This window comes from Cephus cinctus, unplaced genomic scaffold, assembly GCF_000341935.2.
Source record: "Cephus cinctus unplaced genomic scaffold, Ccin1 Ccin1_scaffold0935, whole genome shotgun sequence".
Classification (NCBI taxonomy): domain Eukaryota; kingdom Metazoa; phylum Arthropoda; class Insecta; order Hymenoptera; family Cephidae; genus Cephus; species Cephus cinctus.
Genome location: NW_014333502.1, coordinates 278,897 through 295,853, shown reverse-complemented (window position 1 = coordinate 295,853; position 16,957 = coordinate 278,897). Strand labels below are relative to the sequence as shown.

General features: G+C 36.0%; 4 protein-coding genes across 9 annotated transcripts; 2 read left to right on the top strand and 2 right to left on the bottom strand.

The window, feature by feature from the left end:
• The first annotated feature begins 8 nt into the window (after positions 1 to 8).
• On the top strand, positions 9 to 2,050 carry LOC107271387 (high mobility group protein 20A). Of its 3 annotated transcripts, none has more exons than XM_015747335.2 (8): positions 9 to 164; positions 293 to 421; positions 528 to 714; positions 782 to 896; positions 960 to 1,124; positions 1,215 to 1,287; positions 1,373 to 1,588; positions 1,716 to 2,050. In XM_015747335.2, exons 2-8 carry the CDS (start codon positions 328 to 330, stop codon positions 1,850 to 1,852), a joined length of 987 nt encoding a protein of 328 aa, XP_015602821.1. In that variant the 5' UTR covers positions 9 to 164; positions 293 to 327; the 3' UTR covers positions 1,853 to 2,050. The 3 variants fall into 3 exon arrangements, with proteins under 3 accessions (XP_015602821.1, XP_015602820.1, XP_015602819.1); XM_015747334.2 differs by having other exon boundaries at positions 10 to 164; positions 293 to 418; positions 1,206 to 1,287; XM_015747333.2 differs by having other exon boundaries at positions 10 to 164; positions 1,206 to 1,287.
• LOC107271383 (protein MMS22-like) lies at positions 1,604 to 6,955 on the bottom strand. 3 transcript variants are annotated; one of them, XM_015747322.2, is made up of 21 exons: positions 6,839 to 6,955; positions 6,524 to 6,738; positions 6,301 to 6,438; positions 6,083 to 6,236; positions 5,830 to 6,012; positions 5,653 to 5,766; positions 5,444 to 5,590; positions 5,119 to 5,366; positions 4,947 to 5,047; positions 4,711 to 4,886; positions 4,478 to 4,636; positions 4,184 to 4,421; positions 3,885 to 4,110; positions 3,707 to 3,803; positions 3,452 to 3,646; positions 3,206 to 3,379; positions 2,784 to 3,140; positions 2,505 to 2,707; positions 2,257 to 2,448; positions 2,115 to 2,195; positions 1,604 to 1,923 (listed from the first exon to the last, which is right to left on the bottom strand). In XM_015747322.2, the coding sequence occupies exons 2-20, from the start codon at positions 6,736 to 6,738 to the stop codon at positions 2,132 to 2,134; spliced, it is 3,381 nt and encodes a 1,126-aa protein (XP_015602808.1). In that variant the 5' UTR covers positions 6,839 to 6,955; the 3' UTR covers positions 1,604 to 1,923; positions 2,115 to 2,131. The 3 variants fall into 3 exon arrangements, with proteins under 3 accessions (XP_015602808.1, XP_015602809.1, XP_024944295.1); XM_015747323.2 differs by having other exon boundaries at positions 4,714 to 4,886; XM_025088527.1 differs by lacking the exons at positions 6,301 to 6,438; positions 6,524 to 6,738; positions 6,839 to 6,955 and having other exon boundaries at positions 5,830 to 5,972; positions 6,083 to 6,211.
• A 40-nt stretch (positions 6,956 to 6,995) lies between these two features.
• Positions 6,996 to 9,098, bottom strand: LOC107271384 (cilia- and flagella-associated protein 221). The gene is made up of 7 exons (XM_015747324.2): positions 8,901 to 9,098; positions 8,641 to 8,831; positions 8,385 to 8,578; positions 8,206 to 8,309; positions 7,720 to 8,130; positions 7,359 to 7,657; positions 6,996 to 7,290 (listed from the first exon to the last, which is right to left on the bottom strand). The coding sequence occupies exons 1-7, from the start codon at positions 8,971 to 8,973 to the stop codon at positions 7,039 to 7,041; spliced, it is 1,524 nt and encodes a 507-aa protein (XP_015602810.1). The 5' UTR covers positions 8,974 to 9,098; the 3' UTR covers positions 6,996 to 7,038.
• LOC107271378 (serine/threonine-protein phosphatase 6 regulatory ankyrin repeat subunit A) lies at positions 7,195 to 16,528 on the top strand. 2 transcript variants are annotated; one of them, XM_025088531.1, is made up of 15 exons: positions 7,195 to 7,315; positions 9,597 to 9,721; positions 9,806 to 10,259; positions 10,339 to 10,528; positions 10,584 to 10,830; positions 10,907 to 11,021; positions 11,078 to 11,391; positions 11,470 to 11,686; positions 11,752 to 11,916; positions 11,974 to 12,332; positions 12,406 to 12,560; positions 12,623 to 12,901; positions 12,985 to 13,220; positions 13,303 to 13,432; positions 13,512 to 16,528. In XM_025088531.1, exons 1-15 carry the CDS (start codon positions 7,277 to 7,279, stop codon positions 13,622 to 13,624), a joined length of 3,138 nt encoding a protein of 1,045 aa, XP_024944299.1. In that variant the 5' UTR covers positions 7,195 to 7,276; the 3' UTR covers positions 13,625 to 16,528. The 2 variants fall into 2 exon arrangements, with proteins under 2 accessions (XP_024944299.1, XP_015602803.1); XM_015747317.2 differs by lacking the exon at positions 7,195 to 7,315 and adding an exon at positions 9,147 to 9,445.
• The last annotated feature ends 429 nt before the right edge of the window (positions 16,529 to 16,957 follow it).

The window sequence follows — 16,957 nt, the reverse complement described above, 5'->3', positions numbered from 1 at the left end:
AGAGAGAGACCATCTTTGAAAGATCCTGTAGACAGTTGAAGCCGCTTGAAGTAATGATATAACCTGGTAGCTTGTTTGTTACGAGTATAAATTGAGTCTGAATAATTTTAATTGCTGTAAAATAAATGTTTTATAGTAAACAATTACAACGGTGAGAATTACAAGTAAGTAATTAATGTTTGATTTTGTTCAAGTATCTCTTGTATGTAATATTATGTTGGATAATGGCCAGTGACGCTTGATGACTTAATAATGTCACTTCGAAATATTTTTAATTATTTTTGGATTACAGTATGAATTTCCTTTTTGGATGAAATTAATCTAAAAATGAGCGAAAGTGCCGCACCCAGCGAAATTCCCGAAAGCAACGGAGGGCCTGAACCACCTGCATTTAATGGTGAAACCGAGGATCATTCAAGTAGTAATACTGATTTTATATTACTTATTTAAATAATAATACATTACCTTTAAGAGGCATTCAGTAATATTTAATTTCCTTCTTATCCATATATTGTACTTCATTACAGACAAATCTCCAGCTAGTGGAGAGGATAAAGTACCAGATTCAGTATCTGACAATAATATTAAAAAGAGTAATATTGTAACTGGTAGCGGATCTACTGGATCTGTAAATACTGTAAATCGTGGGAAAAAACGCAAGAAAGTTCCAAGGGATGCCACAGCCCCTAAGCAGCCACTTACTGGTTACTTTCGGTATGGAAGTTATGCAAGATATTGATAAGAATATTTTACCACACTGCAGTACTAAATATTCTTTCAGATTTTTAAACGATCGTCGAGAAAAAGTTAGAACTGACAACCCTACAATGCCTTTTGCCGAAATTACCAAGTTATTAGCAGCAGAATGGAGCAGTTTACCTTCTGATCACAAACAAGTATGTTAAGCATCAGGTTCCGTTGTATCTATGTATTTCTAATGTTTCTATAATTATTCACAGCAATATCTGGATGCTGCTGAGCAAGATAAGGAACGTTACAACCGCGAATTCAGCGATTACAAACAGACAGAGGCTTACAGACTCTTCAGTGAGAAACAGTCAACAGAGAAGCAAGTAGAAACCAAAAAAGAACGTAATGGAACTGAACCAGCGTCTGAACAAAACGTAAGTCGATAGACGTAGATGCTATTGTAAGAAAAAAAGATGTATTGTAAAAAACAAATGATGGCTTTCATACTTTAACAGGACGTTCAGCCTGAAAAAGATAACGATTTTTCTGGTTTCGACATTCCAATCTTCACCGAGGAATTCTTAGATCATAACAAAGGTGACATAACTTTACATTTAATTCCTTAAAAATATATTTGATGTACAAAGTTTAATGTGCTAATTGTCTTTACAAAATATTATAGCTTGTGAAGCAGAACTTCGACAACTTCGCAAAGCCACTTCCGACTATGAAGCCCAAAATGCTGTGCTACAGCGACACGTAGACAGTCTTCACGCAGCAGTAAACAGATTGGAGTCAGAAACAAGTCAGCAACGTACAACTAATCAGGCTTTGCAGCGCCATTTGGATTCACTTCGCTCCCAGATGGCTGGTTGCTTCGCCACAGTACCACTTCAAGGTTCCTATTAACTTTCTCTTATTAAAATAGCTGCATGACTTTCCTAAAACACTTCGCGATCTGTTCAATTCATAATGCTTGAGGTACTTCTCTTCAAACCTTTAGTAAAATCTATTCTGCTTTACAGGAACTCACGATGGTGCAACGATACAGAACATTGATGATTACGTAGAGAGACTGGAGTCCTTATTAAGTGGAAACGCAGAACCATCTCTTAGGAATGCTGCTCGAAGTGCTATATCTCGTTTGGAGCTTATCGGATGACGATCACCTCCTACAGCTACGACGCTGAAGCATCACCGATCACGACACTCTCATAGAAAGTGAAGTGAACTCTGGAAAAAGTTTATTCGTTTTATTATTTCTGAGGTACGCGCAGCTCGTTAACTAGATATTAATAATGGTCAATTATTATTTATAAATTGATATTTCACATTGTAAATTATAATTTTTCACAGTGCAGTGTTGTTTTTACTTATACAAATTTCATGATTTAGATCAGGAAGATGCTGTGCGAAGGACTTACTATGTTAATAATAAATATCATTCTATCTTATCAGGATTTCGCACGAGTCCTAATGAATTCCTTAATTTCTCCAGAGAATGTCTGTTAACAAGAAATAATATTATCAATCTTTTAACGTAGCATTAATTGATTTTATTTATACCTTAAGGATGCTATGTTTGTTTTTCCTTTTATCTTCGCATCATAAACGTAACTTTCAATTTTGGGCAGAAGACCCCTTGCTAATGTAGGACTTATCGATCCTAGGACCCGGATGAATTCAAAAGTAGATTGAGGGGGATTTGTCAGTAGACACTTGTCCACACTTCTGCTCAAAGCCTCTTGAAATTTATTTCTGTAATCAAATTATCCAGTCAGTTAGTTATTAACTTACTTCATTCGATTACTAACCTGATTAAAACATTTTCTTTGTAGTAGCAACTGCACATAACTTCGTTTATAAAATCTAGCGTCTGTTGCCTATGAGGATGATGTTCGTGAACCTTAACGTAACATCCAACAATGCGAGTTGTACAAATTGTTACGATTAATTCTATCACACAACTTTTATAAGCTGTGCCAGCCTTCAGGACATTTCTTAGCAATAGCATTACCTGAAATTTGATTTAGAAGAAAAATCAATCCTGATCACACATCAGCATCATTCTAATAAATTAATAGTAAACGTACCAGGTAGCAGATCTTATGTGTTGTATTCTGAACAAAGGTAATAATAAAATTGCCAGAAAGTATTTCAAGGATGAGTCCTAAGAACTCAGATTTAGCATCTTGGAAACACTTGAGTAGAGATTCAGATATTTTGCAGGATCGTGACCCAGTAGTATCTGTTATCAAAAGTGGTAAATATCTAGCGAAAAGATCTCTGATAAGCCCTTGCAAATATATATCCGCCCTCACGTTTAAACTCTCCAACCCGAGGATTACAAGAGAGAATATTTGTTTGGCTATACTAATCACATAGGCGGGTCCTTCTGTTTCGTGTGGGAGAAGTGTACGCGCTATCAGATCTCGTAGCATATTTTTTGGCTAGATTTTTAAGTAATACGATAATTAGTAAAACATTCAAACAGTTAAATCTATGGAAAACATACCGAAGCATACAGCATTGGTGAACAACAGAAAATTAATGTACCAATACAACGGTATATCCATACTGATAAATCAGAATTTATGGATTCATCGGTGATTGGTCCAAGGATCCATTTGTGTACGTTATTAAAGTACAGACAGAATTTTTCATCGAAAGCAGCACGATCATGCTGATTCTAAAATTATCGTTACTTATAGAAATCTCCCAGAGGGTTTGTGTATTACAAAGTAAAACGTCTTTCCGATACCTGACAGAGGGCTCGCTTCTTCATTAGCATCATTATGAAAAAAAAGATTGCTCTAGGACCATTTTGAAATTCCTGCAGTTCATCTACAGTTGTAAGCACTTTCTTTATCTGATCCATATTAGCCACGTACTTTCTCAAAAAGACAGACTGTTCATGCGTTTCATCGTTATTTAGAATAGAGCATTTTATCCATGCCTGAAATGAAACAAGAATATATATCATAACGTTAAAAATAATTAATCAGTCTTCACTCACCTGTATAATAAAAGTATCAAAATTATTTATTAGAACTCTTAAATTCTTTATTTCCTCTTCCTTCTCCAGAATTAATGTAAGATAGGCTCGTGTTATCCTAAATGAAGTATGATACAGTCATGAAGATAAGGGGACGTAACACAGTAGTTTAGTGTGGTAAGATTTATATGATTTATACCTGATATCCTTTATCATAATGGACGTGCTGAAATGCTGAAATAGAGACACTGCAGAATGACTGTGCTTCTTCGCCATTGCAGGATAATGCACAGCATGAAGAGTGAAGAGGAATGCTAATTCGGCCACACTTTCATAATATTGGCTTACTAATAAAAGATCAAAAACTAATTGACGAGCCCTGCCTGCTAAAAAGTTCCACATAGCATTCAGCATTCGTTCAATACCTGTGAGAAAAACATTACAGTCTATGACTTAGAATACAGAATATGAAGAGTAAAAATGAATTGAAATTGACACCTGGACTTTCAGCCTTTGTATATGTGCATTTCTTAAAGACATTAATCATTAAATTAATTAAAGGGCCTGCCCGGTTTTTAGGACATTCCAAAAAATATCGATCGACCCAGCCATCGATGAAAGTGTACTCGTCAAGGTTCATCGATTCACTATTGCTCAGGATAACTCCCAATACATCCACGAAGCTGGACATTATTGATCTAGTTGCTTCATCCTTACAGCAGCTCATTGCGTTTACCTAAAGTTTCTTTACTGAAGCTCTAAAAGTATTGTGTATAATATTGAGATACGTACCACTGGTATACATGCTGCAGTGACTGTGTAATATGAAATTCTTCTTTCGTTGTATAATAACACAACTGCTAAATTTCCTTTCCAAATTAAACTTCGCTTTTTACTGTCATTACTTGGAAGTTTTGATATTGATGGGAGTAGCTTCAACATCATCGAACACTGTAAGATAATATGTTTCGTTGGGTAGAATAAAGATTGAAGTGGACTGTCATATGAACGAAAAAATATTGTACCACATTTTCTGTGTCCGTAGTGACAGCTAGTGTGAGAAATAAAGAAATAAAATTGTAGAGTCCAGGTTCGGAAAATTCTTTGACTTTACTCTCAGAGAACTTTGAGTATACACGTCCTTTTATTTGATTCCAAACTTTTGGATCATTCGTGCTGTAATTTCTCCTTAAGAAACTACCTAGATAGCAGAGTGAAAAATAATTAAAACTGTCATTTAACTTAAACTCTATGCATTTACCTAGAAAACGCAGAAACATTCCATAACTGGATTCTTTATTCTGCTCAAAATTTCCTTCTATCCTTTCCTTCACTTGCTTGAGGATATCCGCTGGTGTTTTTCTACAGGTCTTATTAATTATTGTACCTTTTATTTGGAACAGAACAAAAGGAAGTGACCATAGGATACTTACTTTTCTAGGGACACTGTCCAGGGTCCTGATGTCTGCATCAGGAAGGGTTGATCTAATCTACGGTGAAAGCAATCCCATAGGAAATAAATAACTTGGAGCCGCGGTTGCCACCATTCACTTATTAAAATTCTCAATAAAGGAATCATCACTTTCAATTCTTCATCAATATCATCTCGTTCACCATCCTTACCACCCTTGTTCACATAATTCTTGAGGACCTTCTCAACTTGGTCATAGTTTGGTTTGATCTTTAAACGAAAGAGTAAAAATGTAGTAAATGAGCTCTGGAATTAAATTTAATTGCATCGTTCTTTTTTTTAATTACCCTAGCAGATCCAGAATCTAGATAGACACCATCATTATTGTATCCATATAATAAAGCCATGTGATAAATCATCCAAATGGAAAAGAGTTCAAGATTCTTTACATCAGAGACTTCACTCAATGTTGTATTGATGTGATCCCAAAATGTCTGTATCAAAAATTTTGTTGGATAATTACTGTGAAATAAATTTCTTTATTATTTTATAGTACCTTGGCATTGGAACGTGTTGAGAGATTGTCAATAAATATCTGTAGCATTAACCAAAGTTCTCGCATACATGTGCAGGTGTAGGGAGTCTTTTGTCTTAAATCTGCTAATGGAATCTAGAACAATTTTAATATAATACAGATTTGTTTTAAAGATTATAATCCTTATTGTTATCATACCCTTTCAAATAACTTGGTGGCTATATACATAAGATCTTTAATCACTGTTCCCAAGACAATATCGAGATCAGGATTATTGTCGCAAGAATTTTTCCATGGGACTGTTTGAGAGTAGATAAGTGTTATGCAAAGCCAGCGTAATTCTAAATGCATGTGATACATATGAAATTCTGGTTGTAAACACTAGAACATACATTTAACATAAACTTTATTAAGGTTTATATTTTTAATTGTATTAAAATAATTGTAAGACCTTGTTGCCTAAAGTGGAAGCTGTGTAATGAAATGTTGAGTCTGGAATGCCTCTGAGTCTTCCTAAAAAATTCTTTATGACTATTAATAGTTCATTCAAATCATTTTCCAATTCTGCACTAATTGAGTCTTGTGCATCTATATTCCATTTGATGCTAAAAATAGAAACATGATTTGCATCAAAGTTCTGTTTATTAATTAAAAATAAATTTGTATCACCTGTTTAAGTATGAGCGAATATATACAAGAAATTCACAGACTGTGATTCTTATTAAATAAAAGTCTGTCTTATCCTCGTGCATATTGTTTGGTAGATGGTGATACGTTTCGTGCCTATTAAGTATTTTTAGTCTCATTCTGAAAAAAAATAATGAATAATAAATAAGTCATTGACTCATGTATGGAGGTAGTATAAAGAAAATGAAAGAATTTAGAAGCTCACTCCATGCATTTAATGAAATGTTTCAAATTGAAAATTGCTGTAGCTCCTGGTACAGTAGAACCAAACAATTCAACCTGCATGTGAGCATAATTGAATTCTTTATGAGAGAGAACAACATTTTCAATTTCGCCACGTAAAAATGAATTTCCTCTATTCAACTGCCAATCATTTGCATTAACTTTCCCGTTGCAATTAAATGTGCAATCTGTATCCATCTGTAAAATTAATTAAGGTTACAAATAATTATTATAAAAAATTAAAGGAATTATAGTCAAGTGCGAGGTAATAGGAAAATTCAAAACTCTAAATCAATACCTTATGAGTATTTAAATATCTTTATTTATTCAACAGTTATTTATCCATGAAAATAAACAGAAGGCTCAACTTTAAGCGGAAAATTATTTCATGATGAACGTAGCCATTGTGATAAACGGAAACACGTGCTTCTCGATGAGAAAGGATAACTTTAATATTTAAAAAATCCCAACTCAAATGGTTTTTTAAATGTTCATTATTTATTTTTCGACTTCTCTAAGCCTTTCTCGACTTTTATATTTTTCATTTTGTTGATACTCTTGTTGTTTGTTATCAACGAATATCTCAATTTCACTGATAACTTTGGGATTTAACTTTTTCAATTTGCAAAGAACTTTTTCTAATCGATTTTTTAAGACTATGGTTCTTGCAGCTTCAATAAACTGTGAAATAATGTGATAACGCAGAAACCAGTCATCAGTGATTTTATACGGAGCTATGAAGTTGGGATTCTATGGAGAAGGTGGTATGATAAATGTCAGTATAAAGTATTTTTAAGAAATCTAACAATATTAATTACATCCAATGAACTTCTTAATGTTCTCTGTTTAATTTTCATTGCTTCCTGTCTCGTCAATAATTCCTCATCTGCTGTAGTTATTGTAGCATCTCTGTACCTTGACCAATGTTCTTGACGTTCTATCATTATTCTATCAATCTCTTCCTTCTGTAGTTGATCCAATTGAAAACCCAATTTTGGTCTATGATAAAATTTTGCTGAATCATTTTCATGATTGCAGGATTTGACTCTATTAAAAAATTCTTCTATACGTTTATCTCTTTCTCTTGCATCATTGTAAAAGTAATCATTAAGAGGACCTGCATAGCAATAGTTATTATATTTATAATTAATCTAAGTTGTAATAATTTAATTAATTCACCTCTTAGTTCATCTACGGTATGCGTTTGAATAAGATTATAATTCAATATACAATTTACACCATGTAAACTGTACAAAGGTATTTGACCCAATTGCTTCAATAAAAGATCTTCGTAGCTTAGTTCTTTTTTCATTGAGAACTCTACTTTTGGGGATAAAATTTTGGCCTTTCTTATTGTTTTTTCTGTATAGTCAGATTCTTTGACAACTTCAATCTTTGTGAATTCTTCAACAGGTTTATGTGTGTCCTTTACTTGTAACTCGGGCCATGTATATGCTATGAAATTTATAACAAAAGGTGACTTGCATATTTCTGGTATATAAATTTGAAGATCAAATGTGATTGTTACGTATCTCAAGGCTTTGTAATTGATCTGAACTATCACAGGATCCTGTCCAGGACACAAATGCCCTGCAAATTGAGGATATACTTGGAAATGCAAATAATGAAGATTCATAATAATATATAATTATGACCACAATTTACCTTGTAATGGATTTACAGTGACACTAGGTTCATCACTAAGTATTAGAATGGCAAAAGAGAACTTTTTACTTGGGAATGAATGTATTGGCAATTTATAAGATACTCTGAAACATAAAAAAATGTTATTTAGCTAAAAGAACTATACATCTTATAACAATTTCTGTCATTTGAATACTTACACAGTCCCTAATAGAACCTTTCCAAAATTTACTCTAGTAGGAAAGTTCAATAACGTTTCAGGTTTGGCTAATATTTTAATAAACAAATTTTGATTGTAAAGACATCGAAGTCTCAGAACATCATTGTATTCTCTAACATCTTTAGGATAGAAGATAACTCTGAGATTTAGTGACAAACCTGGAGATATCCATACCTGTAGAAAGAATTGCAATAAATGCATTTTTAATAAGGAACATGAAAAAACAAAATTATTACCGTACTACTGTTGGAAACTTTAAAATAAGAAGTATCCGGTGGTAAGACTTGCACAGGATATGGTTTAAGTCCAATGTTCAATATTTTCAAATATTTCTGCTGTTTTTGAGGATACAATGTATCAAATGTGAATATCAATTCATCAGGAATCACCTTGATAAAATCATTCTTCGATGAATCCTTGTAGATATCTGGAACATGACATAAAATTCTTTAGATTTTTCTTACAATAAAGTAATGTTTTATTAAATAAATAAAACCATCATAAAAAGTGTCACGTAAGCTTCTTTCCTTCCTGCAGAAGTCTTGACGTATAAAATTTAGAGTATTCATTAAAGTTTCATAAAAGATCTAGCATGACCGTCTTTCTAAATCGAAACTGCCGGTTCTACAATAGCGGGGATAACAGGAAATGGAAAGTATCCAAGCATCCCTGTTAGATAACTCAGCGAGGATAACTCCAGAAGATAATTTCAGGCCTGCAGTAATCTAGCTGGCCAAGCCGGACCAAACGTTCATAGCTAAAAATACAGCACTCATCCATTCTTTGTCTACGCTTTTCCTTGGAAATTTGCATATTTATTTCGATAAAAGAATAACCCTGTAGAGTGTCAAGACCGCGGGAGATTGCCTTTGTTTAACACGGCCAAAATATGTCGGCTAAAAGGTTTTATAGAACATTAATTGCGCCGGTGACAGATCAGGCCTTATCAAAAAGTCGCGTTTGTTGATCCTTAGAGAGAACTGATCAGTGTATTATTTATTTCAAATAGTAATAATGAATGTGCAACAGCTGTATGAGGAGGTATAATGTCCAATTATCTAAAGAAATATTATGGACTCCTTCCGTGCTCATATCTCATATTAAAAGTTTAAATATTCCCATAGACTTTGGGCACGTTTTGGAACACATATGTTAAATCGTGTGTTGATGAGTTTTTGTGTTTCTTTTATAGCCTCTGCTGCTCCAAGCTATATTCCTAGGAGATGTCCACCAGGTTCTGTCACTATTATCTAGACAAGAAGATGTACATTGGCAGGATAACATGCAGAGAACATTACTCCATGCTGCTGCGTACAAGTAAAGAAAACACTGATATTTTGCTGATATATTTTCTAAAAAAACATACAAGTACTATATACTTTTTTATACTGTTCATTCCAGAGGAGATCCTGTTATAATAGATAATTTATTATTTCATGGCGCTGCTGTGAATTGTAAAGATAACAAATGGTTGACACCATTACACAGAGCTTGTTGCTCCCGTAATGAACTTGCAGTGGATAGTCTTCTCCGGCACAAGGCAGATGTTAATACACGAGATCGCAGTTGGCAGACTCCATTGCATGTTGCTGCTGCAAATAACGCAGTTCAATGTGCTGAACTTCTTATTCCACTTTTCTTCAATATTGATATAACTGACAGAGGTGGTAGAACAAGTCTTCATCATGCCACTTATAATGGGCACTTGGAGATGACGGATTTACTGCTCTCTCACAATTGTGTTGTTAATGCGTGTGATAAGAAAGACAGAAGAGCTTTGCACTATGCTGCACATATGGGACACGATCTTGTTGTAAGATTATTGATTGACAAAGGAGCTGATGTGGACGTTAAGGTAATGTACTATTGTTATCCACCAAGAAACTATCCCTCTCTGAGCTTATCATGTACAAAGATTTCAATATTCTATTTAGGATCGAGAACTTTACACTCCACTCCATGCTGCAGTTGCATCGGGCAAGGTAGAATGTGTCAGAATCCTTATAGAGGCTGGTGCAGATATAGAAGCAAAAAATGTCTATGGAAATACACCATTACACGTAGCCTGCCTGAATGGCCACGCAGATGCTGTTTCAGAGCTCATTCATAATAGAGCTAATATCGGTAAGTACCCTGATAATATTTTGAGAGCCCAAAAAAAAAACGGAAAGATTTTCAGAGGCTGCCAACTACCGAGGGCAGACACCACTTCACGTTGCTGCGGCGAGCACTCATGGCGTAGATTGTTTAGAGGCTCTATTACGATCTGGTGCAAAGATAAATGTCCAATCAGAAGATGGACGTACACCATTGCACATGACTGCCATCCATGGAAGGTTCACCAGGTCCAAGAGTCTCCTAGATGCTGACGCCTCACCTGACATTAAGGATAAGAATGGAAACACTGCTTTACACGTTGCTGCATGGTATATCCGAAGAGATGCATTTAAGAATGTTATTCAGCGTTCATTTTACAGTGAAGCTTCATTCTATAATTCTTAGGTTCGGACACGAGTGCCTGACGACGACTTTGTTAGAATGCCGAGCATCCCCAGCATCGCGGAATGCGGATCAGCGTACACCGTTACATTTAAGTTGTCTAGCAGGACACATAGAGGTAAGATATTATATTATATATTATTGATGTCTGCTTAACACGAGTATGCTCTTCAGGTTTGCAGGAAGTTACTACAGGTAGACAGTCGACGCATAGATTCCAGGGACATTGCAGGACGTACACCTTTGCATCTGGCTGCTTATGGCTGTTCCGTTGATTGTTTGGATCTCCTGTTATCAAGTGGCGCAAATTTCAGGCTTACTGATAACGATAATAGATTAGCCCTGCATTATGCAGCTAGCCAAGGACATTATCTCTGTGTATTTACTCTGGTTGGATTTGGAAGTGATTCTAATGCTCAGGATGTCAATGGTGCAACACCTTTGCATCTCGCAGCTGCAGCATCCAATCCTCAGGACTCAAGTGCACAGTAAGCATTAGAATCCTATAATATATCCAATATCATATTCTCGTTTCCGTACGTTTTTTGTATTTCTGAATCTTTCAGATGCGTTCAGTATCTGCTAAAGCACAGAGCGGATCCTCGTCTACGAGACAAACGTGGATTCACTGCAATCCACTATGCAGTTGCAGGTGGAAACCAACCAGGTTTGGAAGCTCTCCTACAGGCATCACCTCCAGGAAATGCAGCTTTACAATGCAGTTCTGGATCTTCAAATCGTCAGGATCCACCTTCACCAGCACTGACACCACTTCATCTTGCCGTAAGTAATCTCCAGGGAGATGGACCCATAATCTTCAAAATTCTAAAAGCTTATTCAATTTTTAGGCTTACCATGGTCATAGTGAGATCCTGAGATTACTTTTACCATTGTTCCCAAGCACTAATATTAAGGAAGACACAGGGAAACATCCCCTGGACTTAGCTTCGTACAAGGGTCACAGAGAATGTGTCCAGCTGTTACTACGACGTGGAACATCGGTTTCCGTGCAGGTATGCCTCTTTTTCTCTGTCCCAGAGGAATTTATTCATTGTTCTTATATTTTCTAGGACTCCGTTACTAGAAGAACACCTGTACACTGTGCAGCTGCAGCAGGACATTCCGATTGTCTAACTCTTCTTTTGGAAAACACAGAAGATCCTACTGTAGTTGATCGCTATGATGCTAAGCAAAGAACTGCACTGGCACTGGCCGTAGCTAATAGTCATACAGACTGTGCAACATTATTATTGAGATATAAAGCCGACTGCAATTTACCCGATGTCAATAAACACACTCCTCTCTTCCGAGCAGTCATCCAGGATTATAATCACCAGCTCGTAGACCTTCTTCTAAAACATGGCGCACGAGTTGCCGCACAGGACAGTAACGGTAAAACTCCGTTACACCTGGCTGCTGCATGTGGAAGGTCTGCACCTGGAAACAGAATTACTTTCTTTTAATATCTAACAACAGCATAATAACATTACTCTTTTTTATAGACTTAAAGCTCTAGCAGCATTAGTTAAGGCTGATCCTAAAGCAGCTACGCTGAAGGATGACCAAGGATGCACCGTACTACACTGGGCATGCTATAATGGAAACTCCAACTGCGTAGAATATCTCCTAGAACAAAATGTTATAGATTCATTAGAGGGTAGGTAGTAAAAGTATTATATAAATTTCGTGAGAATGGTTGATATATGTTTTTTTCTGCAGGTAATCCATTCTCCGCTGTACACTGCACTGTGCACCAGGGTTCTGCGCATTGCCTTGATCTCCTAATAAATAAATTTGGAGGCCAGACTGTCGCTGCCCCTAGGGACACACCTGGCGGAAGGCTTCCACTTCACATTGCAGCCAGTGCCGGTTCTGTAGAATGCGCTAGATTAATTTTGAGCTCTGTAGGGCCTGAATTAGCAGGTCTAGAGTCTCCCGATTACAGTGGTCGAACACCGTTACTTAGTGCAGCTGTCACTGGACAATGCAATGCGATTGGTAGGTTCTGAAGTGAATAACAAAAATGATTGATATATCTCACACCTAGGAAACCCTACTGAAATCTTGATCTAACTTGACAGAATTACTATTGGAATGGAAAGCGGACGTCCGTGCCGTGGATTCTGGTAAAAACACTGCCTTGCATCTCGCCTGCCAGAGACGTCATTCGGCAGCTGCATCTCTTCTCTTGGACCACATAGATTCCCTAAGGTCAGGTACAGATAGCACACAGCAATTAAAAACCTCTGTTATCAACATGGTCAATAAGCAGCAACGTACTCCACTTCACTTGGCTGCGAGAAATGGTTTAGTTAACGTAAGTAAAAGGAATAATTGATTAACCATACTCTAGATAATAAATGAACGATTAATAATACACTGAATAATTCATCATTCAGATCACTAGAAGATTGCTCCAACTAGGGGCAAGTGTTGTCGCTGTAGATGCTGAAGGTTTGACACCCGCCTTGGCCTGTGCCCCAAATCCAGCAGTAGCACGTTGTCTAGCAACAATCCTCGCAGCTCACGGTATGCTTATTTTATTATCTAAATTATAATATTCTTATATAAAATAACAATTGTCATTGATACTCTACGTATTTCTCAGGCCAAACTTCTGAAGCTGCTCAGCAATCGCCGTCCATACAACAAACCTCAGAGGTCTATCTAAACGGCCGCACCGGAGATTCACAGCACAGTTCAGACTCCGAATTTTACTGACAGCAACTGACACGCTTAGACCGTCGATCCTTCCAGGATTTAAATGTTGATACGATGAGGGGTAATATAGAAGCTGCACGATTAGTCTGGTCTAGCTGTTGGCTCTTCTCAATATTCGCATAGAGTCACATCCTGGTGCATCGTGGGTTCTGATAATTAAATAATGCACAATAAGCGATCAAAGATTGTCAATTGAGAATCAGTACTCCTTTGCAAGTTTACCATTACTACTCTTCCCACTACTACTGCTACTGCTACTACTGTTACTATTACTATTACTACTACCACTACTACTACTATTACTACAGCTACAATAGGCATAGTTCACCCTAAGCAAATCGTAACATTGACAATATACGTGGCACCAGTGCTAACGATATTTTCATATTACTAACTAAATCAGCTAAAACTAATATGTCAATCCGCAAAGAGGCATTCCCGAGGGAATAGGATATAAGAATACAATATTTCCAAAAGCAGGAATGACAATTAGAGTACAAAAATTCCAGAACTCTATATTCATTGTACCTCTTATTACGGATGTCCAATGAAACAAGGCGCTAATTAATTAATCCGATTCCATTGTGCAATTCTCCATGACATCTATATTAAATGAGAATAGTATATTCTGATATAGTATATGACAGTTACTTAGGAGAGGATTAGATGCTAAGTAATTCCATGCATTAGGAGAGAACAGTCTTACACACTCCTGTAGGAGCTAAGCGGATTTTCTAGATAATCAGTTCTAATAACGTGATTCTCAATTATAGTATATTCTGATACTGCGAAATGGGTATAAATCTATAGTAAACACTCATGGCCATTCCTCGGGTATTTCGCAATAGTTAAAAAGTACGAAAACCCATATCATTGCACTTGGAACAATAAATTCGTACCGACGCGAAATGCAGAACGATCTAGAACCGCATAATAAATATATTGAATTAACACGTAACGATAAAATAAAAGTCAATGGAATCGCGCTGGCATTTGAAAAGTGCCGCGTCCGAGGAATTCCGTTTTGATTAAATCATTAGTAATTTCGTAACAACGTTAATAAGCACAATCGTTTCTCCATAAACATTAACAATTATTATTAATTTATAACGAGCTTAACGATGGACAAAAAAGAGTTCACTTATACTTTGTATCGATGACGATTGATTTCTCGGCGTGTGACGTCGTGCTAAAAAAATGGCATTTATTAAAACAAAAATGTATTTATATCATAAATACAATGTTCCATTATCGTATAAGTTTTGCTGTCACAGATTGACTGTCTTCCATAATTATATAATGATTTCACCTCGATCACGTCTCGTAATTGCAATGAGTTGTTTTACTTCCTTCTTTATTTTTTCAAAATTATACAACGTCGAGTTTCTCGTCCTAGAATGGAAAAAGAGAATGAAAATTTAGCAATAAAAACAATTATTCAATACACACACTACACGTGGAATTTATAGATCTTATTCGTTGACGTTTCTAAAAAAGAAAATGCCTCGCGTAAAATTCATTTTCTTTTCTCGCTTTGTAAATACTTATAAGGGCGATTGTCCTAATTCTCCCTACCGATAAAGGGACACGATGCGCCTGTACATAATTAATCTATGAGTAACATAAAAGGGAATAAGGTTGTTGAGGGAAACTAATACATACGTACTTTAGATATGCGCAATCGATATTACTACATATTTTCATAGTGAATTAATTTAGCGAAGCCTCGACTGCCTCAATGCGAATTATTCACATTGATATATGTATAAATGCATATGCATATATATATATATATATACACACACACACTATACTGTATTGACATTAATTTTGTACATTTCGCTTGGTCTCATACAATTATCATCAGTCCCAGCACTAGGATTTAACACTGGGATTGTCAAGAAGACAGTTTAAAGTTAAACTTAGATTAATTTCAATTTAATTATCTTTTTGTAATACTAAACCCTCTCTAATTAATCCAAAATTCATTCCGTGTCGTTAACGATAGGAATCGATAAATAAAATCGAAAGAAGAATATTGTTTCTTTCGACATGTGCAGTACTTACCACGATTTCTAATCGATTAGAGGAATAATTTTTTTTCTTTTTTACACATATATATATATATATATATATATATATATATTTATTTATTTTCTAAGGTGTACGTATTATACAGGTCGACTATGTAACAAATATGTATTTTGTATTGTATTGTACACGATCATGTACACCAGCACGTGTAATAACTACCCACGTTCAATTATTCGTCGTTGTTGAATACCGAGCAAGTAATGTATACATATTAAGAGAGTCAATGATAAAGAGAGTGAGAGGGAGAGAGAAAGGAGGAAGGAAAATGAAAGAAAAAAAACTTAACAAGATGCAACGTCTGTGCACGTTAATTTTTGTGGTTCAAATGTGCAATCCGAAGGCGTCGGTACGCGGTACTCTTGCAACGCCATTTCCGCCCTGGGACGCCTTAAAAATTCTAGACGCCCAATTGGGATAACACGAAGAGCTAGGAGGTAGGCGTCAACGTATCCAGGTAAAAACGGTCGCTGTATTATTGACCGTGTGATCATTTAAAGTTTTAAAACTCTCTCTCTCTCTCTCTCTGTCACTTTATTCTAACAATTGAAACCGAGGGGGTGTTATCAATAATAACGAGACGCACATAGACTCATTGTCAGGATGTCGACCTAGGACCTAATTAAGGTGATGGACGCCATTTGGCGCGCCGATAAAATAATAAAATTATCAATGCCTATTAAAAAGCGACTTTAACAATTTAAGAAATCTTAGGCGTATAAAATACTCTGTACTACGGATAGTACTAAAGTATAATTGCTGTAGTAGAGCGATAAGGCATAACAATAAAAATACTATTTTAAATACCGTAAAGCTGTATTAATTATCATTCTTTAATCTGCAAAAGCAATTGATCCACTGTCCCATCGCGTATAGATTTAATATCACAGCCAAAGTATCCATGGTCCAGGTTTAGAAATAAATGTTTTAAGTTACAACTAACCGATTGAATATTCAGGATTGAATGTCAATGGCGTCAGACGACCCGGGCGTTGAGGAATTCTCGCCATTTCGACGTCTTGGTCGCCATGGATTGCGTCGAGACGCCGGAATACGTATCAAAGAAGCACGCAGACCGTGGAGGCATTTCGTGTAAAATCCAGCCACGCTTAATACGACCGAAAGGGTCGAAAATCACCATCGTTGACTAGGGTAGTATATTGTACGAGGAAGTGGCGACATCTGGCGACGAGACGTCCCAGTTAAACCTGAATATATACAGATATATATATACTCCTCAAT

Bases quoted from the DNA above. Each gene is read 5' to 3' on its own strand.
- LOC107271387 (XM_015747333.2), top strand. From the start codon at position 328: ATGAGCGAAAGTGCCGCACCCAGCGAAATTCCCGAAAGCAACGGAGGG. The intron at 1,125-1,205 runs GTAAGTCGATAG...ATACTTTAACAG, and splicing joins AACCAGCGTCTGAACAAAAC to GACGTTCAGCCTGAAAAAGA. The intron at 1,589-1,715 runs GTTCCTATTAAC...TCTGCTTTACAG, and splicing joins CGCCACAGTACCACTTCAAG to GAACTCACGATGGTGCAACG.
- LOC107271383 (XM_015747322.2), bottom strand. From the start codon at position 6,738: ATGGATACAGATTGCACATTTAATTGCAACGGGAAAGTTAATGCAAAT. The intron at 6,237-6,300 runs GTGATACAAATT...TTCTATTTTTAG, and splicing joins ATTCGCTCATACTTAAACAG to CATCAAATGGAATATAGATG. The intron at 4,637-4,710 runs GTACAATATTTT...ATTATCTTACAG, and splicing joins CTACGGACACAGAAAATGTG to TGTTCGATGATGTTGAAGCT.
- LOC107271378 (XM_025088531.1), top strand. From the start codon at position 7,277: ATGAAGTTGGGATTCTATGGAGAAGGTGGTATGATAAAT. The intron at 12,561-12,622 runs GTAGGTAGTAAA...TTTTTTCTGCAG, and splicing joins TGTTATAGATTCATTAGAGG to GTAATCCATTCTCCGCTGTA. The intron at 12,902-12,984 runs GTAGGTTCTGAA...CTAACTTGACAG, and splicing joins TGGACAATGCAATGCGATTG to AATTACTATTGGAATGGAAA.
- LOC107271384 (XM_015747324.2), bottom strand. From the start codon at position 8,973: ATGAATACTCTAAATTTTATACGTCAAGACTTCTGCAGGAAGGAAAGA. The intron at 8,579-8,640 runs GTAATAATTTTG...TTCTTTCTACAG, and splicing joins AAGTTTCCAACAGTAGTACG to GTATGGATATCTCCAGGTTT. The intron at 8,131-8,205 runs GTAAATTGTGGT...CTCAATTTGCAG, and splicing joins CACTGTAAATCCATTACAAG to GGCATTTGTGTCCTGGACAG.